The sequence below is a fragment of the Hippocampus bargibanti genome, linkage group LG05 (assembly GCF_051943395.1).
Source record: "Hippocampus bargibanti isolate YZ-2025 linkage group LG05, ASM5194339v1, whole genome shotgun sequence".
In the NCBI taxonomy this organism is placed as follows: Eukaryota; Metazoa; Chordata; class Actinopteri; order Syngnathiformes; family Syngnathidae; genus Hippocampus; species Hippocampus bargibanti.
This window is the reverse complement of record NC_142738.1, coordinates 9,613,300-9,637,047: the sequence shown is the minus strand read 5'-3', so window position 1 is coordinate 9,637,047 and position 23,748 is coordinate 9,613,300. Positions and strand designations below refer to the sequence as shown.

At 41.4% G+C, this 23,748-nt stretch overlaps 1 protein-coding gene across 1 annotated transcript in view; it reads right to left on the bottom strand.

The window, feature by feature from the left end:
* Nucleotides 1-4,491: 4,491 nt before the first annotated feature.
* smad6b (SMAD family member 6b) overlaps nt 4,492-23,748 on the bottom strand; it is a 40,080-nt gene continuing 20,823 nt past the window's right edge. Inside the window, exon 4 of the mRNA XM_088996293.1 lies at nt 4,492-5,099. Within this exon, the coding sequence (XP_088852419.1) occupies nt 4,558-5,099 (542 nt within the window). The 3' untranslated portion in view covers nt 4,492-4,557. The remainder of the gene's footprint in view (nt 5,100-23,748) is intronic.

Sequence of the window (23,748 nt, the reverse complement as noted above, 5' to 3'; positions counted from 1 at the left end):
CTAGTTGACATCTGTACACTACTAGTACCAGTGAAACAGTGGTCGGAATTTAAATGGTACTCTGTATGGGATGAGCAGTAGCTGTCAAATAGAGCAGCAGTTAAGTGCAAAAGCTATCTTATGTGTGCGCAGAAATGTCAAATAGAGAGAAACATGACTGTAAAGACACAGTCATGCTACTCGCGCGCTGTTTTGTCTTACCGGCGAGGGGGATACTCCTACCAGTACACGGATCTGAAATTGGACTTGAAAGATATCAAAAAATGCTCAACTGGCTTCCCATTCGCAACAGCGTTGGATAATCAGGATTTGGCACATTTTAGAGAGGCAAATGGTGCCGCCGTGCCTTCCCATAATCCCCCATGAGAGCGAAGATCCCCAGCACGCTGGCTTGTGTCAGCACGCCCCATAAGTGGTGAGCAGGGCAGCTGCGAGGAGCCGTAATTAACACCCTTCGCCGCTGAGGTGAGAAGAAGACACATTGTGGGATGGCGTTGATGACAAGAGAACAGGAACTTGTTCCGGACTGTTCTGTGTAATCTCCATTCGTCTCCAAAAGTGCTATTAACTCACTTGCATGTTTTTTTTTCTTCTTTTTTTGGAGGTGCCAGATGTGCAGCAAGGAGAGGTCATGAAATGGAGTGGCAGCAAGCTGCTCCACATCTGCCTGACTTAACGAAACAATTGATTCACAGCCATGTTTCCTCCGAGCTTGGCAGGTCATTTTCGCGTAGTTCTGTACAGTTTTGAGCAGTACAGTCAGATCTGACTTGGTTTCCATTATGCAATGTCAACATGGGATATCCTCCACCTCAATAGATGTGGTGAGGAAAAAATAAACAAACCATCACTATTCTTGTGCTACTTTACACAGTGTGATTTTTCAGGTATATGCCCTTAAGGTTCAACAAAGAGAAAATTCCTCTCAAAGTTCTACAGATGCACAATGGAGAACATCGAGTCCAACTCCATTCGACTTTTTTGTCAGACAATATTGTCACCAAATGTCCTTAGGGTAGTGGCAGATAAATAAAACACACTAATAAGATAAAACCTGCGTTAAAACTGTGATATTTTCGAAACGTTATAATAAACACGAATGATGTCAACACTCAGGTGGCTACAGTAATGTTTAAACGTGCCTTCAACTAAATTATTTTAAAATGTACCTTTGTTTCTCTTCAAATTGGAAAGCTCCTCTCTCTTGTCGTTTCATCTTCCCAAAGAAACCTTCCACATTTTCGTGTTTTTTTTTACACATTTTGCGAACTCATACGCTTCATTTTACCGTAAACTATTACGTGACCGAGAAGGGCTCTTCGACATGGTCATTCATGACATGGCCGGATGTAAAGGAGAATTGGGTAATCTTTTCAAAATAAAACTGATTTTGGATTACGGAAAACAAAAATTGTACACCGCAATTACAGGAGGTTCTTTGTGTCATCCGGTACCAAATAATATGACTCACTTTTGTTAAAGCAACAAATAAAGAAAATTCTGGATTGGACAATCAGTAGGTTGCCAATTGTCATGCTTTTTGGTCCATAACCCAATTTTTCTTCATGAAACTTCCCTTGCTTTTCTATTGTACCAAACGTAAAGATTTGTATGTATGTGAGTGCGTATGTGTGTGCGTGTTAGAGGGGGTTTCTTCAGTTTTATTTCGTGACTTAAGGGGAATAAGGCAACAGCTCTCATTGCTTTGTTGCAGGGTTCCCGCCATCGGGAAAAGGCTCCAGTCTGAGGAATGCACTGAGGCTTTGGCAGCACACAAACCCTAATAACAGGCTTTGGAAATTCTGAGCTTTAAAAAGCAATAGTGTGCTCACACACATGCCCCGTAACACCGATACAGCAAAGTTCAGCACATATTCTGCGATATGGTGGAATATCTCCCGAGTTGACTTCTGAAAGAAATGGTTGAGGCCCACGAATCCGAAGCATGAACAAAAGCAGTTTATATGGACTTTTACTTTCAGTGAAATCGCTAAATAAGATGTGAGCACGACACTGCTTATGAACTGTGACTTGGCTTCCCCCCCATCTAATTAAAGCCCCTACTCTCCTCTGTGGTGGCTTGTATAACGCGGCCACTAGGAGCCTTAGTTCATCACCCACCCCCGTATATTGTATATAATTGTCTGCTAGTTCCTCTCCAGTGGTGATCTGGACCTTTTTTCCCCCATAACAGAGACACAAAAGTGTAGGATAATGGCCTCCAGTTGTAGGGAAGATAGCAGAGGCAGAGTGGAGCCACTCCTCTCCACAACGTTGGCTCCAGACAGGCAGCGGGGCCTGGAGGAGGCTGTCTGGGCTTCTTTATGGAAGTGGAAGGAGCGAGACGCCTCGCTCAGCAGCACATTCAATCGGAAAATCGTATTATCGAGTTTAAAAGCGCTCCTCATTGTAATAACTTTTTTTTTTCTTCTTCCAAATGCTCTCTTTAGCGGACGTTGATGCCGGTCTATTAAAAGCTGCCCATGAAAGCAGAATGAGTGGAGCTGAATGGCTCCTTTGCTGAATGCTGGAAAACATCGACGCACGCTCACCACCAGCACACCACCAATCTAACCCAACACCAGCAATTATGAAGGAAGCCAGAAAAACCACATCCACCCTGGCAGCAGTTCGGAAGATTCCAGGAGGCTTGTAAAAAAGAAAAAAAAATGCACATTCCACAATGACAAAGTCCGTTCTCAAGTTGCTGGGTCCCCGGACTCTTTCAACGTGCATTGTGAGACCCCGGCGAACGCGAATGGCTCATATTCATGTTTGAGCTTGACGGAAATGATCTCATAGAACCGCACCATCGTCTCCGGCATTTGGGCTTCTTAGGACCTCAAGGACAAGTCGGCAAGTCTAATGTGACTTCAATGACTTTGTTAGAATTTTGGAATACGGTAGGAAGATGGAGGACAAATATACAGTGATGCCTCAGCTTGCGAACTTAATTGGTTCCCAGAAAGTGTGTGTAAGGCTAAAAGTTCATCTGCCAAACATTTATTTCCCATAAGAAACCATTAAAAATGAAAACAATCCGTTCCCAGGTCTCCATAAAACATTATTTTCTACGAAATAATCCCTAAAACTACACAAAATATACCTTATTTTATGAATAATAAATGTGATATTGTATTGTAATTCAAGAAATAAATTACAGTATAATAAAGTCGTTTTATTTACCTTGGTGATGGTCATGCATGTAGTTGCCTCTTGATGATATCTGACTGAAGTTGACGTGCTTTCTCGGCGATAATACCCTCAATCACACGGTCCCCTGCTAGTTCATTTTCATTAATCGAAATCAACAGAAGTTTTTCAACCTCTTCTATTGCCCGAGAACGTTGCTTAGACAACACAGAAACACTCATAGCCACACGTACTAATGGTCGACTTAGCATACTGGTAGTGGGACGCAAAGTAACACAAACGCACACCTCGTTCATGTTTTTCGATGATCTTCTTCTGCTCGGCCATAATTTTCTTTTGTGTCTTCTTCGGTTTAACACTAGCCTGTGGTGGTGAGTCTTTTTTGGTCCCATAATAGCAAAGGTACTCCAGTCGAGAGCAAACCACGTCTGCACTCAAAAGGGGTGTGGAGAACTAGTCCGCCATCTACTGTGGCGCTGTCGACCGTGTGGTTTGGTGTTCATCCGCCAAAAACTAGTCCGTAAGCCACCGTGGGGCTGTGTGGTTTGGTTCGTCTGCCGAAAACGAGTTTGTCAGCCAAGATTATATTCTCGCGAATTTAATATTCGTGAGGCGAAAAATTCGTGAGCTAAAGCGTTCATAAACTGAGGTATGACTGGATCCACTAAAGCAGAGGAGAAACAAATCGGAAGGTCAATGAGATTCAACCCTGAGAATCGTACGGTAGACATGCTAACCACTCAACACCCATGTTATCTAGCGCTCTTAATAATAATAATAATAATAATAATAATAATAATAATAATAATAATAATAATAATAATAATAATAATATTCATTGAGAAATTGTCACAGCAAAGGAAACCCTGGGTGGAACAGATGAAAACAAGGCGAATGTATTATGCGAATACTTTATTATCAATGTGTGAATGGTTAGCTTTTCGTCTGGATATTAATAGTATATAAAATCTATACACCAAATCCAGGCTTTGTCCTAAATTTTCTGTATAATTTCTCAAGTTGATATTGAAATTATCTTTCTTTTTAAGAAAATATATATATATATATATATATATATATATATATATATATATATATATATATATATATATATATATATATATATATATATATAAAGCCAAAGTGCATTTTCCATTTTTTTCACCTCTTACACATTGCACCATACATAAATAATGACATTGTAAAAAGGACTCCATATTTACAAGTATATATATATATATATATATATATATATATATATATATATATATATATATATATATATATATATATATATATATATATATATATATATATATATATATATATTTCATATAATATATAAAACTTTATATTAAATCTAGGTATATGATATCTGGGATAGTGTCTGGGGTCCGTTGTGTGTTATCTGTGGTTGTTCAGGAGGATCTCTAGCCAGCAAGGGCAGGAGGTGATGAACTGTCTGGAGTAGCAAGGCCCCCAACCCTTAGCGAAGCTGATGCGGACGCTGTTGGGGTCGTAGGGTCCGTCCAGGAGCTCGGCCTCGGCAGTGTAGCGCAGCAAGTACGAGCGCTCGTAGTCAAACACTTTGATGGAGAAACCCGGCATCACTTTCCGCACCACCAAGCTCCTCCCGTTGGGCGCGTCCAGTGTGGGCGAGTTGACGAAGATGGGGTGCTCGCTGCGATTGTACGCCCACACGCCGTCCGGCTCTTTGCTGAGGAGGATGCCGTAGCCGATTTTGCTGCGGGTTCGTTGCACCGTGCTGCTGCGGTGCTCCAAGTTGAGCTGGCCCAGGCAGAAGCCCGTGCCCTGAGGTAGATCGTAGAAGATGCTGACGGAGTGCTCGTACACTGTGTAGAGGCGGCCCACGCGGGTGCGGCGCTCCCAGTACGCCACGTTGCACCAGTGTCTCTGCTTGGGGGCATCGGGTGACATGCTGGCGTCTGCAAAGACACAAGCAAGGGACACGCGCTGGAGTCAAAACATCAACACCGGCAAACACGGCGAGTAAAAAGGAAGGCTTACGTTTGGAGGGATCTGCTTTTTATTGTTGGAAGCAGATGGCTACGCTATAAATACCGACTAAGGCGCTGTATTGAAATCGAAGCCCTGTATAAATACCGCTGCTTGCTCATCCATCCACACACACACACACACACACACACGACCGACTATACATATCCCGAGAGCATATGGAGGTCAATCCGAGGGAAGACCCGCAGTCCTCGCCACCATCTCAAGAGGTCCCCATAACGATGAAGACCAGGCGAATCTACACACTCACTCTTTCCACTGGTGAAACAAAGCCCCCCCCCAAAAAACATCCTTGTCACAGAGGAATGAATTTGGCATTTACCAATGACCAGTAAATCCGTTTGCTAATCCACATTTCATGGCAACGGTCCTGAGGTGACTTAGTGCTCCCTCGGTGGATGTCCCGTTTTGCGCACACACACGCTGTCCGTTTTCGTGCCTTGTGAAATACAGCGATACCTCGGTTTACGAACCCCTTTGCTTACAAACTTTGCGGTTTACGAATGTTACATTTATGAAAATTTTACCTTGGCACACGAACTTTACCTTGTCATATGAACTTTTTTCGTACAGGGAGCTGCCTCAATGCGTGATGTGTCGTTCGAGAACGAGCCCGTTCTTCTAACAACAAAATAGCAGCCGACTGTTTTTGTCCTCTATTCCCCGCCCCCAGTCTTTGGTTAAAGCCACGTGATTGGTCAAGAACGCAGCAGTGAGGCGGGCGGTTTAAACATTAATGATAGAGGCAGACGACAGTGAGAGAGTTGCAACTTTGATAGTTCAAAGGCACAGTGTAGACTGCAAGGTTAAAATATCCCATAAATCAGGCTCCACAAACAACCCGCACAAGCCATCTGTACACTTGCTGCAAAAAGCTATCAACCCAACTAAACAGAACACAATTGATGAGGAACTAGATAAAATTATCACAGAGAAAGCACCTACAAGGGATCATCCCTCAAGATGTGAAAGAAGAAGGTTACGTTCCTCATCAAGTGTTTAATGCTAATCCATTCCATCAAGCCATCAACGACCATCACAGAGGTAAATAAAACGACTTTATTATATAGTACAGTTTATTTCTTTAATTATAATACCATAGCACATTTATTAGATATACAATAAGGTATATTTTGTGTAGTTTTAAGGCTTAGAAAATTAGAAAGTAGAAAATTATGTTTTATGGGGACCTGGGAACCATTTTAATGGTTTCCTTTGGGAAATTATTTTTTGGGATACACACTTTTCACCTTACGCACTCTGTCTGGGAACCAATTAAGTTCGTAAGCCAAGGTATCACTGTACGTCCATGGTCAACAAGACTTTTTTTTTCATCTCGAGAATATAATTCGATCTTCCTCCTCACATTCCTCAGTAGTAACAGAGAAGGGGGAAGGGGGTGATCGGGTTGAGGCAGGGGGTCCTCTCCCCTAGAGCACAACTCTTCCCCCTGCTGTGGGCCCAGGGACGGCATTCAGCTCCCTGACAACTTAGCACAAGCCCATGACCCGCTGACCCCCCCAGCCTTCATGCTATCAGCTCCCATTAACTCACACACAGAGTGATGCTATTATTTTGCTTCGCAGAGTCTATTGGCACAGAGGATTTAGAGCCCAAGGCCTGTGGCCCCATTCCTTTCACCCTGTGAGCTTTTGGAGAGGAATGGGAGAGGGCGGGGCATAATGACTGCTCGCCACATTAACAAACGCCTCGAAGGTGGAGGAACCAAAGACACGTCAGAGTGACACTCTGCGCCGCGTGAATGAAGTTTGCGGAAAAGATTAGTGAAGAGCTGGACGTGCGCAGACACTAGTTTTTCGGTGCAGTGTAGGACCAGGAGTGACTGAGTGTGAGTCGGGGGGCTGCAGATGGGCTGTGTGTGGCTAAAACGACCCCCCTCCCCACTGTTCTCTCCTAACCCAACAGCTCACCCTGATGTCTGGGGCCCCAAAACGCATGTGCTATTAGTGAATTCCACACGGCGACTCCTCCACTTAGAGCTCAGCATTTACTGCAAGAGTGTACAAAGAAATCAGACTTGTTTACAGCACCGCCACCTCTGTCCATTATCAGAATCAGAAAGCCTTTAATAATCCCACAATAGCATAGCGTAATTTTAGTTCGCTGGCGAAGCTTTTTGGATGAGGAGCAAAACGCCCGACACGTCAAAGAAGTACAGATGATAGCTGAAGAACCCTTTTCATCGAGCCCTCGCCATTGTTTCAGAAATCAAACAGAGATCACACAACAAGGTAAACTTGTTGTGTGTAAACAAATGTCTCATCTCTAGTCACCGCCATCTATCCACCCTTGACACATAAGCAAAGAATGACTGAGCGATTCATTGAAATATAATCACGATTTCAAATATGGCTTCACACAACTGTAAAAACATCACATTTGGGGACATAATTTCTGTTGATGGAGATCTGACAGCTGTTTTTACCTTTTTTTTTTTATTTTTGAGTGACAGGATGCCTGTTTTGTTCCAAATTCCCAAATAAATGTGTAGATAAAATGTCCCCATTGTGGGACTATTAAAGGCTTTCTGATTCTGATGAGCTTATGAACGATTTAGCTCACAAACTTTTCGCCTTCTGAACATTAAATTCTCCAGAATATAATCTTGGCATACAAACTAATTTTCAGTGGACGAACCAAACCACACAGCGCCACGGTGGCTGGCGGACTAGTTTTCGGCGGATGAACACCAAACCACAGGGTCGAACAGTGCCATGGTGGCTGGCGGACTAGTTTTCTACACCCCCTTTGAGTGAAGACGTGGTTTACTATCGAGTGAAGTACCTTTGCTATTATGGGACGGAAAAAGACCCCACCACAGGCTAGTGTTAAGCCGAAGAGGACACAAAAGAAAATTACGGTTGAGCAAAAGAAGGAGATCATCGAAAAACACGAACAAGGTGTGCGTCTGTGTGACTTAGCGCCCCAGTATCAGTACGCTAAGTCGACCATTGCTATGTGTGGCTACGGGTGTTTCTGTGTTGTATGAGGAACGGTCTCAGGCAATAGAACACAGGTGTCAAAGTCAAGGCCCACGGGCCAAATCCGGCCCACCACATCATTTTTTTCGGCCCGCGAAAGCAAATCAAACTTGTTAAATTCCATGATGATTGCTAAAATCTGAGCCAAAATGTCATATTTTTGGATGTCAACCACAATAAAAGTCATTATACTTGACTTCAGATTTGAAAACGAGTTATTAATTAATTTGCTGTGTGCTCTATATGTAATATTTGAAGGGATTTAAACATTCTAATGGGTTCTCCAAATTCATAACGGCCCTCGAGAGGAAACCATAACTACGATGTGGCCCGCGGCAAAAAATGACTTTGACACCCCTGCAATAGAAGAAGTAGAAAAACTTCTGTTGATTTGGATCAACAAAAAGCAACTAGCAGGGCACAGCGTGTGAGTGAGGGTATTCTTGCCCAGAAAGCACGGCAACTTCACTCGGATATCATCAAGAGGCAACTACATCCACAACCATCACAAAGGTAAATAAAACGACTTTATTATACAGTACAGTCTATTTCTTTAATTACAATACAATAGCACATTTATTATACATAAAATAAGGTACATTTTGTGTAGTTTTAAGGCTTATGTAGTAGAAAATTATGTTTTATGGGGACCTGGGAACGGATTATTCTCATTTTTAATGGTTTCTTATGGAAAATAAATGTTTGGCAGACGAACATTTTGTCTTACACACACTTTCCGGGAACCAATTAAGTTCGTTAGCTGAGGTATCACTGTATATACATAAAACAAAGATGGAATAGTAATGATATTTTAAAAAAAACAGCATGAAACAAAACTACATTTCCTACGGTATGCTCACGGTTACGAAGTTAAGTCAAAATATTCTAAATTCCTCCTATGCTAGCTTTGTGTAGGCAGATATTGATAGCACGGAAATAATGGGAGCCGCATGCACGTCTGACCGCATTGTCCCAATGGTACAAGAGTCTTACCAAGGCGTTTTTTTTTTTATTTTATCGACAAAAACTAATCAGTGGAATTTTTGTTATTGAGAGGAGATTAGAAACTGGGAAAAAAAAGAGACTTCTTTCGAGTTAGGTTTCAAGCTGCATTTTGGGAGTCGACGTTTTAAAGCCATTAAATTATCGTGCTTATCAATCGTGATATTAATCAAAATGATAATCAATTTTTCAGAGACTCTAACGGTTAAAAAGGTACCTAATGTTAAGCCAAATGAAGGCACAGTAAGAGTCAAGCCTTTTCCTGCTTCTCTGTTGTGTCAAAAGTGTATACGTGTGCTTTAGCGCACGTGTCTGCGACCCACACGCGTTTGTGTTTTTGTCTTCGACTTGTATGTTTTGGCTACGGAAAAGGGGGGAGGGGGGGCATGGAGGATGAGAGCTTTGAGAGAAGGCCGCATTAGGATCTCTTTGGCTGAGCACGACTATCCGCAAGCAGCTGGAAGCTTGGAAAATCACCAAGGTAACCGCACGCCTCTCTTCGGCGACGCATGTCTGAGGCGTCGGGCTGAATGCAATTGTTCTTTTGCGGTGGAACCTCTGACAAGAATCGAAACAAGGGAGCGAAAAATCCTACTGGACCCTCCGCACCCTGCCCACCACCTTTTCCATGACTCCCCACGCGCAGGCTCGACCGATCAATGCGCGCTGAATCAAGTCGACATTTAAACAGCTTCTTCCCCCGTCGCTATTAACGCTCTAAACAGTAACCCAAATATAACTGTGTCATGCCTCTTTTTTCTATGATGATACAAGTGCAGTGTGTTCTACCAGAAACAAATTCCTTGTGTGTTCTACCTACTTGGCCAATAAAGATGATTCTGATTCCATACGACACGGAAGTCGACCAAATGTTTTGCGAGAAGTAGGCCTAGCTCGGATCGTGACACATTTCTAGCAAAACAAGTTGGGGCAAAGAGTGTTAGGTAGGAAGAGAAGATTAGACGTCAACATTTGGTTATGCCAGATTCAGTGTTTTCAAACATTTAATCTCCTTGCCATATTTATCCAATAGTTTTATGATTTCACTTCTTTTGACCAAAAGAATGCAAAAGGAGTCGATGAAAATACTTCTTCAGCCATCATCTGCACTTCTTTGAAGGTGTCGGATGTTTTGGTCTTCATCCAAAGAGCTTAGTCAGCGAAACAAAGTTGTGCTGGTAAGCCTGGTCCTATATATATCCCTAATGGACAGAGGTCGTGGTGCCAGACCTCTGCTTTGCTAGGTCCCTGCACTAAGATTAGGGGGAGCAATGGACTACTCCATGAAACTGATTGCCCCATTCGCTCTGGTATCACCTCATCAGCATGCTGGGGCAATCAGGGCAAGTCATAGAACATAATCAGACAGAACAACAGAAGTAATCAGATTAGCTTCAGGGAGTAGTCCACTGCGCCCCCCCAACCTTAGAGTAGAAACCTTTCAAAGGCACTGCCACCTGTGTACATTATGGATATATCTAGGGCCAGAGCTACCAGCACAATTTTAGTTCGTTGATGAAGCTTTTCGTATGAGGAGAAGAAGTATAGATGACGGTTGAAGAAACCTTTTCATCGACTGAGAGTTTACACAGATGTACATTAAGGGGTGCATAAAAGCGTTAATATTTTTTTTTCACTATTCATTTTGTGATTGAAACAGTTATATTGACGCCTATTATTTTGCAGCATTTTATATAATATATAATAATATAATATATTACATTTTAAGCGCCTTTCAAAGCCCTCAAGGACACTTTACTTACTCTATTTTACTAACTAACCACTCCGTAAACAAATACACAAACATCCCAATCCTTATCTTCTACTTAAAATCTGTGCTGATCTCAAATCCAAAGTGATCCAACGGCGCCATCTACGAGCGTCTGTTTGTCATTTCCAAAGCTGAATTTCACAAGCACGCTGGGCGAGACTCTTTTTCACCGAGCAGGTAAAAAAATACATTTGCCCGGCAGACTAAACTACGGGAGATTCCAGTTGCGACTAAAGTCCCTCCAAGAGTTCCATCAGTCGACAACCCGCTAACAAACAAAGACCTGGTGGCAAAAGCCTCAACTTCGTTGGCCATGAATATGAAAGTCTGTGAGCAAACTGCGACAGAAAGAAAGCGAGCGTGAGGAAACACACAGGCGGCCCCCGGTCAAATACGACACGCGGCGGTGAATTAGGGGAGGGCGTGTGTCTTCCTCCCCTCTGACCACAGCAGAGGCGCCCAACTCTTTGAATCCATGTTGGCCTTTGAGAGGGTCTGCTCATGGTGGAGTCATGGCAGGATGGTAGCAATTACTGCTGCTCTGCATCCATTTAACCCCATCGCCCTTTAACAGCTCCGTTTACCCATTAGAAAAGTAGCATGTGTTATTATTGTTGTTTTATTCTCAAAAGCCTCTCCTCTTAGTGTCATTCTCAGAGTCCACGCACCCGACCACAACACGGCATGTGTACGTTTCCTCTTCCGACGCGCAAAGGAGTTAATGAGCTGCAACACGTTATGTAAAGGAATTCAAAGTGCGCAGTTGTTACGCGCAAATGACTTGGAAAAACAATTCCTGACACACTTAAAAGGTGAGAAGTCAAAGTTCTGTCTCTAAAATGTCCTCCATCATTGTGTAATGACATTAAAAATAAATGACTGTATTCAAGAAACATGATCTGCCCAAAAAGGAAATTGCAATTTGGCAAGATTTCTTAAAATAAGTAGGGTCAACCAATTGCATCTGCGAAACTATAAAAAGTATAATTATATTAACTCATTCACTGCTAGATGCCAGTGCCAGGGTTTTTGTCATTTTCACTCAAATTGCAGAACCCACAGAATAATTACTTTTAAGACTACATCAACATTCAATACAGCGTTAGAACCCTCTACTTTCATCAGAGAAAAGATTTAATTCCTAAGTTATATAGGATGGAGTTATCTGAGCTTGAAATGGGGGCGGCTGTACAAAATACAATGCATTACATACATAATGGTTTATTTAGCGCTTTAACAGCGGAAGCTGCAACAAAGCGCTAACATGGAAAAAAGGGGAATACTGCCCCCAAGCGGAAGGGGAAAAAAACATCGCCAGAGACCATGGCCAGCGCTTTATCGGCACCCAAACGTGAAAAAACAAAGCCTCAACAAATTCAGCAATGGCACTCTACGTCATATCGTCAATTGGCAGTGAATGAGAGAAAGATATCTCAATGTTTACTTCGTCTTTTGTCTACACATTTTCAACTGACCGATACTTTATCTGACTGAACCCCCGCAAGAAAAACCAAAACCCGAACAAATTCGGGAATGGCGCTGCACGTCATGTGTTTCAATTCCTAAATACATTTAGGAAGGGCAGCGAATTAGTTAATTAATTTATGTAGAAAGAAAATGTTTGAGTCAACTTCCCCTTTAAGGCTCAATATTAGTCGAAAATTAGCATGGACTGTCATGCAGCAAACACACTCTGTAATTGTATTACACTTCAAGTCATTCAATGACAATTTTAAGACTGTGACAGTCAAAGGAAAAACAACATAAAAATATGGTTTAAAAAAAAGCTAGGGATTACTGATAAATGATAAAGAAAGTTCACATCCAAAAACCCTTGAGCAAATGACACAAAAATGGAAGCATTGGAAGAGTTTATTTAGCAGTCCGGAAAAGGACTTTAAAGGACAACCGACACCATTTTTTTTGTTTCCTAAATGACATTAGAAAAATGTTTTAGAGCAGGGGTGTCGAAGTCATTTTTTGCGCGGGCCACATTGTAGTTATGGTTTCCTCTCGAGGGCCATTATGAATTTGGGGAACCCATTAGAATGTTTAAATCCCTTCAAATATTACATATAGAGCACACAGCAAATTAATGAATAACTCGTTTTCAAATCTGAAGTCAAGAATAATGACTTTTATTGTGGTTGACATCTAAAAAAATGAAGTTTTGGCTCAGATTTTAGCAATCATCATGGAATTTAACAAGTTTGATTTGCTTTCACAGGCCGAAAAAAAAATATGTGGCGGGCCGGATTTGGCCCGCGGGCCTTGACTTTGACACCTGTGTTTTGGAGCATCTAAAATATCCAAAACACGCAGGCTGATATTTTTAGTCAAATGCAAAACACCAATAAAAATGAGTTAAAGTGTCCCAAAGCTACTTCAAAATTACCCCGGAAATGGCGAGTTTCAGAAGATCCCGCCCCCTTGTTCATGACGTCATGCCAGGACGTCTTGCCTTGCTCTCGAATCAAAACAGGCTTCAGATTCGGGGAAGATGCTTTCTTGTTACTCATCCAGTTATGTATATGATTCAAATAGTTCTGAAGAGGAAAGCATAAATGTTTACAATCGATGAAAGAAGTCCTTCCGCATCAATTCGAGCCATCAGGACTCCAATGTAGCACCCAGAAAATGCACAAGATGGCACCCAAGCTCCGTTGGAAATGGGCCGATTTGTCTTCTGGGAATTTGTGTCAACTAGTATCAAATAGTAGTCTTGGTGCAACACACAACGATTCACCATCGCGTTATTTATGTTTTTTCCTTCTAATTTCGCCATCAACACGAAGTTTTCAGACCAAACAAAGTACCCAAATTGCATTGTGTGGGGCGTTCCTGACGGGACGTCAGGAATCGTCACCAGCTCGAAAACAAGACTTCCTGAATATTCAGCGCGAGTCTGAAAGCGTAAAATATAGCCATGTGCCGTGGAATCTTTGTAAAATATGCACAGTAGAAGTCATTTGAAGTGATTTTACAAATTATGGACACAACTTGTCCGGAGGCGTCGGTTGTCCTTTAAGGGGGTGTTGAAGCCTAAAAAAAAAAGGAACAAATCCGCGTACAAAAAAAAAAAAACGGCATAACATCCTCTGGGAGGGCAGGCAAACAAAGAACTATTTCCCTTCCGTGTTCACCTCCGTGTCACTTCATCTACTCCAGAGCGGAGTGCGCGCGCATGAACTCATTCCTCTCCTGGTCGACAGCGGAGGGGAGAAAAAACAACAACAACAACCCCACGCCCCCTAAAAAAATCATTTCTCGTCCAGCTTTGAGCAGCCCAGTGGAGGGGAAGGAGAAAAGGGAGGCAAGGGGTGCAGGAGTCTCTCATCCTGTGCCAAGGATTAGATTCCCCTCCGGCTATTAGTCTCTCCCAATGAACTGATAGGCTGGAGGGGGGCCTGCGGTGAACGCGGGCGTGGGGGGGGGGTGCAGGCGTATTTTACGTTGTGGTCTTTGTATTGCACTTGTAACAGTTTGTGAACATTCCTTTGCAGCTCGCCCCTTACATTCTTTACCTTTTTTATTTAGACCTAAAACAACAACCGAAGCTAGCACCCCCAGCCCCACGCGCCTTTCAATGGCCCCCGCTGGCAGACTATAACCCTTGAGCAGGCAACATTTAGGCTGGCGTCTGGGCTATCTCTGCCATCAGTCAGCTTTATCAGTCAGACACGCTAACTGAAGCTTCTTTTTATATGTGGATGGATTTTTTTTCCTTCTTTCCCCGAGGTCTGGTGTGCTTGCCAGAGAAAGGAGGCAGGGGGGGGGGGTAGGAAAGAAAGATATGCGCCCCCTTACAAAACACGTCCAAGGCAAAATTGAATACAGCAAAGTGAGCCTATCTCGGCACCAAGTTGTCACCAAGGTCCATTTATACTTTCTTTCCATTCTGCAACGGCGCCTCCAGGGAGGAAAAGCGTTGCATCCTTTTGCATAGCAGATAACAAATGCAGTCCATAAATTCAATCAATAAATTACAGCAAGGCTACAAGGGAGCAAAAGGGGCCTAAGACGGAGGAGTGGCGTTGGCTCTGGAAGGACAAAGGAAGACTACGTGCTACTCGTTTCCTCCAAAAGCGCCGCAAAGTGCCAAAAGCCATGACACTCAAATGAGTTGTGTAGTGGAATCCTTCGTTGTCCTTCATACGTGTGTGTCGCGAAAGGGGGTGGGGGGTGGGGGTGGGGGTTGCTGTTGCGAAAGTTGCGTCTCCAGGCCGCCTTCAAGGCCCGCAGACGGGAAAAAGGGCAAGCAGCCGAGCACCGAAAGCAAAACACTCAGTGAACATCCTGCTGGGTGGCTGCGCTCTTTGACCCCGCACCCACCCACCATCGCCACCCCCTTCGTACAACCTACGTGTGCGCTTGTGTTTGTTTGCGAATGCGTGAGGCACATTTCAGCCAAGTAGGCTGGAGTCTTTGAGTAAAGAGGACCCTGCACATTCCTCAACTGCACCCCCCACCTCCTCCCGGCACCCTCCTCCTCCCTGTGCCTACAAACTTCCTACTCTGGTTAGGATGTGGGGGCAGGGCACTGCAAGGAGGTCTACTTTTTGAACGGAACTTTGCACTGGGCAGCATGGTAGATAGTTGCTAGGACAGGTTAGGGGTCCAAATCCCAACTCTGATCTTTTGTGTGGTTTGTTTAGATCCAGGGATGGATTTTCTCCGTTTTCCATGTGAAAAATCGTACAGCGGGAAACGGCGAAGAAAATCCAAACACACCCGTTGCAACAAGAAACACTAACTGCAAAAAATGAAAAGGACTAGTGTAGTTTTTACATCAATCTATACGTGTAGATTTTGACCATGGGAATAATTTAATCCAAGAGAGGATTGGTGCAGGAAAGAAAATCGAGCACTGTAGCATCGGGAAGAGTGTGGGGTAAAAAAGTGGGGTTAGCTAATATCGTCTCCCTGGCAGATGGTGGGTTTATTTTTAAAAAGTATCATATCGTCGCAGTCGGGAGAAATCTTCACAACTCCAAGACTCTCCTGGGAAAATAGTTGCCATAATCATGTTCAGTTGCTAATAAAATTATATACAGTGAAATCTCGGTTTTGGACCGTAATCTGTTCCAGAAACTTGTTCGAAAACCGAAACAGTTCCCAATGTAATCAATGTCTTTTGTGCAGTTGTGCAGTTATGTCTTCTGTCCTTTTTTGGTACATGCAATACAATGTTTTTTTTTTCTTTTTGACCCACACCCACCCTCAATCTCTTTCGATTTTGCTGCTGTAGATTGAAAATTTCCCCACTGTGGGGAATATTAAAGGCTTTCTGATTAAGATTCTTTTACAATTGTGATTGAACATTACAAGCATGCCTGCTCACAATGGAGCGCTACACGATGATAATGCGTCTGTCACAATGAGACATGACACAAGGAAGTGACATATAAGGAAGCAGAGTGGAGTCAAGCGGTGCGTTTAGGTGCGCTCAGTTTGGTCGTGAACTGATTTTCGCGGTTGTAAACCGAGTCATAAAATAATTTTGGGGGAAAACCAAATTGATTGAAGAACGTTGAAAAACGAGGTTTGACTGTATATTTATTTAAATAGTTTAAGACATAACGGAAACCAAGAACTCCAATCTTGAGACCACATAATGGTGTACAAGTTGGACTTAAAGTCAAGTTGGAATTCTACAAAATGTGTCAGACAGTCAAAATCCTCAAGATCCTGACAAAAAAATGCTCTCAAGCTGCTATTTCCAATCCTTGAATAATAAAAAAACATAAAGGGAAAAAGCCAATGGTATCAATTTTTGACAAAATACCAAATTGACCATATACAGACACTCATGTTCGAGTTATGAACAACGGTACATACAAACATTTTTGTTGGAACAAATGTCATATTCTTTGTATTAAGTTCATCCTGTCTACTTGATATGTAATTTAAAACAGATTATTTAAAACAGATACCTCATGTTTCGGCGTCTACTTTTACTTATTCTCTCCAGTTATACAGACAGTGTAAGTAAAGCAAAATATTGCACTGAAGCAACTTATGAACGAATTCACCTTATGAACGACCGTTGGGAACGCATCTCGTTCGTAAATTGAGGAGCGTCTGTATGGGCATATAAGGACAATAACAACACATCAGGTCTCCAATACTACTGTTGCTTTAACTGTGATACTCATGTCTGATGACACAACACTTCATAGCCAAGTGTACAGTTTTTAGTTGCTGGATGAAAAATAATAACGGCAACTTTGACATGAACACAAACAGGCTCCAAAAAGCTGTTGCCATGTAAACCAAAAAAAAAGTCCTAAAGGCGTGGGTATCAAATGAACAGTAACAAGAAACTCTTTTATTCTGAGTTTTATTAGCAAGACTAATTTGAGGCGAAAGGCCTGTTTTTGCTTTCCAACGTCTGGGACGGACGCGGTCGTTGTTGAAACACGTTGAAACTATTGATCGGGCCTACTGGGTCAGAGTCGGTGAAGAAAACTGTTCTGTCAGGATCGTGTGTCACACGAGGTTATATTTCAATCACAACATTCTCACCGACCTGTACGACATACTGCTCTGGCGTGAACATCCAGACACCAGCTCCCCCAAACACAGACAACAAGCCCCCACTCCCCCAACCGCCTCCATTCAGTCCGCTCACAACAAGTGAGACATCAATTAAAAATGCGTCAGTTTACATTCGCAATCGGCCCTTCCCCTGTCAACATCTGAGAAAAGTCTTGGGAGTTAAAGGCGATGGCAGGATTTAATTTACAAAATTATGTGCTGGCTTTCACAGAGAAGGAGAAGAGGGGGAAGTTACAGCCAGAGCTCTAATCGAAACCGTACCCTGAAATGCGACAGCCTGACTGCACGTACTCAAGTGACAAAGCCAAGACTTGAAGAAGAAAGGCACATGAAAGAAAAGACACGGAAAGAAAAGAAGAAAAAAAATGTTCAAACGTCAAGAGATTTTGTTTTCCCAACCCAAAGCCAGGGACAAAATTAATCGGATTTTTTTACACGTCGCATCTCTCGACTTTTTTCACCAGTCGGCATTGTTTATCTTTCGGGTTGTCTGAGGTCAAACGTCCTCAATATGGACTCAAGTATTGAGAAAACCTGTGATTTTGAATCCAGCTACTTTTCAATTTTAAGTCACCGCACCTGCAATTTTGTGGAAAAGGTTTGGGGAGCGCCTGTTTCTTTTACGAGGGCTAAGGGCAAAGTCCGTAAAGTAAACGCTCGGTGGGTTTTGGTGTCGAAGAACTGACCGAAGCACCGACTGCAACCTCACCCAACACCTTCGAGGTGAACTCAAATGGACAAAGTTGAGCTCCTTTGCGTGAATGGATGCAAAGGGCACAGGAAAATCCTACTGGACCTTCCGCACCCGGCCCACCATCTTTTCCAGCTACTACCGAACCATGCACACCAAATCCAGCAGACATTTAAACAGCTTCTTCCCCCGTCGCCATGAACTCTCTAAACAGTACCCCAAATACAGTGATACCTCGGTTTACGAACCCCTTGGCTTACAAACTTTTTGGTTTACGAACGTTACATTTATGAAAATTCTACTTTGGCATACAAACTATTTTTCAGGATACACACGGAGCTGCCACAATAAGTGATGTGTCGTTCGCGAAAAAGCCCTTTCTAACAAGAAAATGGCAGCCGATTGTTTTTGTCCTCTATTCCCGGCCCCCAGTCACGTGATTGGTCAAGAACGCAGCAGTGAGGGTAGGTGGTTTAAACACTAAAGAGACAGGCAGACAACAGTGAGAGAATTTTAACTTTGATAGTTCAAAGGCAGAGTGTAGACTGCAAGGTTAAAATATCCCATCAATCAGGCTCCACAAACAACCCGCACAAGCCATCTGTACACTTGATGCAAAAAGCTATCAACCCAGCTAAACAGAACACCATTGATGAGGAACTAGATAAAATTATCGCAGAGAAAGCACCTACAAGGGATCATTCCTCAAGATGGTGAAAGAAGAAGGCTACGTTCCTCATCAAGTGTTTAATGCTGATGAAACCGGCCACTCCATTCCATCAAGCCATCAACGACCATCACAAAGCTAAATAAAATTACTTTATTATACAGTACAGTTTATTTCTTTAATTATAATACCACAACACATTTATTATACATAAAATAAGGTACATTTTGTGTAGTTTTAAGGCTTAGAAAATTAGAAAGTAGAAAATTATGTTTGATGGGACCTGGGAATGGATTATTCTCATTTTAATGGTTTCCTATGGGAAATTAATTTTTTGGGATACACACTTTTCGCCTTACACTCTGTCTGGGAACCAATTAAGTTCGTAAGCCAAGGTATCACTATAGAACTGTATAGTCCCTCTTTGCAAAATTTCTATGATGATACTAGGTCTACCGGAGACAAATTCCTTGTGTGTTCTACATACTTGGCCAATAAACATGATCCTGATTCCGTAGATGCACTCCGAAATATGTTTCCCCTAAAGAAGAACCAAATCGTTATTTTTCACTGATTTGCTGCCATTGGCGAATTTATTCGGGAATTGAAAAGTGTGACATGGAGCGCCATTCCCGAATTTGTTTGGGTTTTGGTTTTTCTTGCGGGGGTGCCGATAAAGCATTGTTCAGACCTCTGGCAATGTTTTTTCCCTTCCACGAGGGGGTAGCATTTGCCTTTTGTCCATGTTAGCTTTGTTCCAGCTTCAGCTGTTGTTAAAGCGCTATATAAAGCAATATGTATGTATTGCATTGTATTTCGGACATCTGCCTTCATTTCAACCTCATATAACTCCAGACCCATATAATTTAGGAATTAACTCTTTTTTCCTAACGCTGTATTGCAAATTTCCTCAGTGTGGGACTATTAAAGGCTTTCTGATTCTGAATGTTTATGTAGTCCTAAAACTCAATATTCTGTGGGTCTTGCAATTTGAGTGAAAATGACAAAAACCCTGGCACTGGAATGGACACATTTTTGCACATCAGCTGGCAGTGTATGAGTTAACCGCCGGTTGTTTCAATATTTTCGTACGTATACTACGCTTCCGTGAATAACTTAGCTAAGCTAAAAAATAAAAATAAATAAAATAGATTAAAACTTGAGGTAATTGAAAACAAGGTGCTGAAGCATAAAAAAAAAACAATGTCGACATCGACTCTTGGTCCCGTGTTCACTGTGTGAGAGATTTATACCCAGCAGATCAAGTTTAAGATAATGAAGGAGAGAAAATCATGTTTCTCCAGTTACATGTGAACAGCCAGAGAAAATGAAGCACTTTATTGTTCCTCTCTGTCCACAATGAGCTTCTGTCCTCCGCCCCTCCCCCCCTCGCCATCCCTCCTCGCTGTAAAAAGGCTTGTTTGGAGATGTCCGACCGACGTGGGCCTCAGCAGCTAATCCGCGCACGACATTCTGGTGGCTCAATGAATGCACCGGCTATTCTGAAAATACTGACGGCTATAGATTGAGGCGCAACTGTCTGTGCTCCTCTGGGGAGGAAGAGAGGGACTGAGTGGGGTGGTGGGGGTGGTGGTGGGGGTCTATTTTCGCCGGCAATCAGACCGCAGGCCAAAAATCATGACCGACCAAGGCCAGTGTCTGAATTTATAATTGTGGGTAAAATAAAAAAAGGTCAGAAAATAAAAACAGCTTCCACAACTGGCACCTCCTCCGCTCACTCGCCTTTGCCAGGCAAGCACATTTACAGTGGCTGCTCAATAGGGAGCATTGTATCCACAACCCCCCCCCCCCCCCCAGCCTTGAGAAGGAGGCACACTAAAACGCTAAACTAACAGTTGGGCATTCCATACATTTTTAATAGCATTGCACGCTCCTTATTTGTTGCTGTAACCTCATGCCCCCTTGAGCTGAATGAATGGAGCTTTTGCTGTTGTGCTGCGGTGTGAAGCCAGCAAAGATGGCGGAGGCACCGCGTGCACGATTAGGTCATTTGCACGCCCCCCCCCCAAAAAAAAAAAAAAAAAAGCGTACACGTTATCCCGGTTAACACAGCGAACACTGTGTTACCTTGAATGACAAGCGTGGTGCCGGGAGATTAGATTCAGAGTCACGCATGAGATTTTTGATGAATCTATATCCGCGCGCCCTTCAGAAGTTAATCAAACGCCCAACAGCGCTGGCTGGCACCGCACTGGCTGGCCAAAAGGCAGATAAATACTAAGCCCGCATGCTTGTTTCTCGTGGCATGTAAAAGGTTTTAGAGCCGAGGACTGCTTTAGATTAGCGGTGCAGCCGCGTTATGTATGTATGCGCGCTGGTAACGTTATATGACTTCGTCAAAAGGCAGAGGGGCCAGGCCGAAGTGGTAGAGTCACCATGAAATTTGTTGCTCTTTGTTCTACAAAGAGCATCTATATAACGACAATGTGCCTCCATTTAGCACGGAACTTCAACAAAGTTTACATTGTTTACAAAAGGGACAAAAGTGTGACGCGGTTGCCTTCTGTCTAACTTCCCGATACTTGTAGTGCCATTATATAATTGCTTGGGTGGAAGGGTCTGTTGAATGCCAATGTGACTCAAACCATGAACATAAATACGATTCAGAAAAGGGCTTTTCCTCCCCTAATTTTTTTTTGTGTGTGATTTCTTTCAAGGTCTTCTTTGCGTATATTTTCATTTATTCATGTTTATTTATTTATGTATGTATTTATTTCGTTATTCATGCAGTTATTTATTTGTGTGCTTATGTATCTATTTTTATATTTATTTATGTATTTATTTATTCATTTAGTTATTTATTTGTGTGTTTATTTATCTATCTATTATTCTATTTATGTATTTATTTACATATTTATCTAGTTAGTTATTCATTTAGTTATTTATTTGTGTGTTTATTTATCAATCTATTTATTTATCTATGTATTTATTTATTCATTTATTTATTTAGTTATTTATTTTGTGTTCATTTATTTATTTAATTATTTGTGTGTTTATTTATTTATCTATCTATTATTTTATTTATGTATTTATTTACATATCTAGTTAGTTATTCATTTAATTATTTATTTGTGTGTTTATTTATCTATTTTTATATTTCTATATGTATTTACTTATTTAGTTATTTATTTGTGTGTTTATTTATCAATCTATGTATTTATTTATGTGTTTGTTTATCTATTTATGTATTTATTTATGTATTTATTTATCTATCTATTATTCTATTCATGTATTTATTTACATATTTATCTCGTTAGTTATTCATTTAATTATTTATTTGTGTGTTTATTTATCTATTTTTATATTTCTATATCTATTTACTTATTTATTCATTTACTTATTTATTTGTGTGTTTATTTATCAATCTATTTTTATATCTATGTATTTATTTATGTATGTATTTATTTATTTAGTTATTCATTTAGTAATTTATTTGTGCGTTTGTTTATCTACCTATTTTTATATTTATGTATTTATTTATTTATGTGTCTATTTATCTATTTTTTTATTTATGTACTTATTTGTGCATTTATTTATGCACAGTATATATGTATTTATTTAGTTAGTTATTCATTTAGTTATTTATTGTTGTGCTTATTTATCTATCTGTTTTTAATCGATCTATTTTTTATTTATTTATTCATTAAATTACGTATTTGTGCTTTTATTTATCTATTTTTATATTTATGTATTTATTTGTGTATTTATTTATTATTCATTTATATATTTATTTGTAGATGTAGTTATGTATTTTTTCATTTAATTATTTATTTGTGTGTTTATTAATCTATCTATTTTATATTTATTTATTTGTGTATTTATTTAGGTATTTATTTATGAATTTAGTTATTTATTTTAATGAAAGAAAAAACAAGCAATACTTTGATCCATAATAATCAACAATAACCATACACAATTATTTCGGCAAAATAAATAAAGAAATACATAAATAATGTCAAATTCAAATGAAAGACATTTTATCTATTTCAATCCCAGTGTTTAACTTGCTAAACACTGGCAGTCTTTCAAGCGTGTAAAGTGACAACTTCACAAAATTCTCCTAAACAACTCCGGTATAAATATAAATGGGTAAATCATAAACACGATTACGATAATAACCCGAGCACATCACTTGGATGTATTATTATTATTACTATTTTTAAATGTGCACTACCATCAACAAACATTGTATATTGCCGCATTATTTGTCTTCTTATTTACTATTTACTATGTGACAAGAACCGCTGTTAACTATTTGCAGCCTAGGACAGCTATGCACTTTGTCAATTACCATGCATCTAATTTTGGCCTCCTTCTTTGACAGAACCAACCTCAGAGGTGGTCTCGTACGCAAAGGTTGCAGCTTGACCTCCTTTAGACAGTTGATTTATTCCCCCCCTATCCCCCCAAAAAGGCCACAATTTCATTCCGCCACTCGTAAAGAGAAGAGTGCATAAATATGCCTTCTTCCCCAAACAAAGCGTGTCTTGTAATGAGAAGACACATGATGCTGTCCTCTTTGCAGAATTAATAAGCAGGCGCCGCGCCGCTGCGATGCCACACTAATGGCACGAACGGCACAGACACGGCTATCGCCATCTTGTGCCCCCCCCCCCCCCCCCCCCCCCCCCCCCGCAGGGGAAGGACAAATCAGATCAGAGATTAGTGTTCTAAACGGTCCCATGGCGAGCAGCACTGAACTGGACACACGAACAGACTCCTCCTCTTTTTCCCCGAGAAGAAAAAAAAAGTCATAAAATGTTTTTAACTCATTCACTGCCAGACAATGTGCAAAAATGTGTCCACTCCAGTGCCAGGGTTTTTGTCATTTTCACTCGAATTCCAG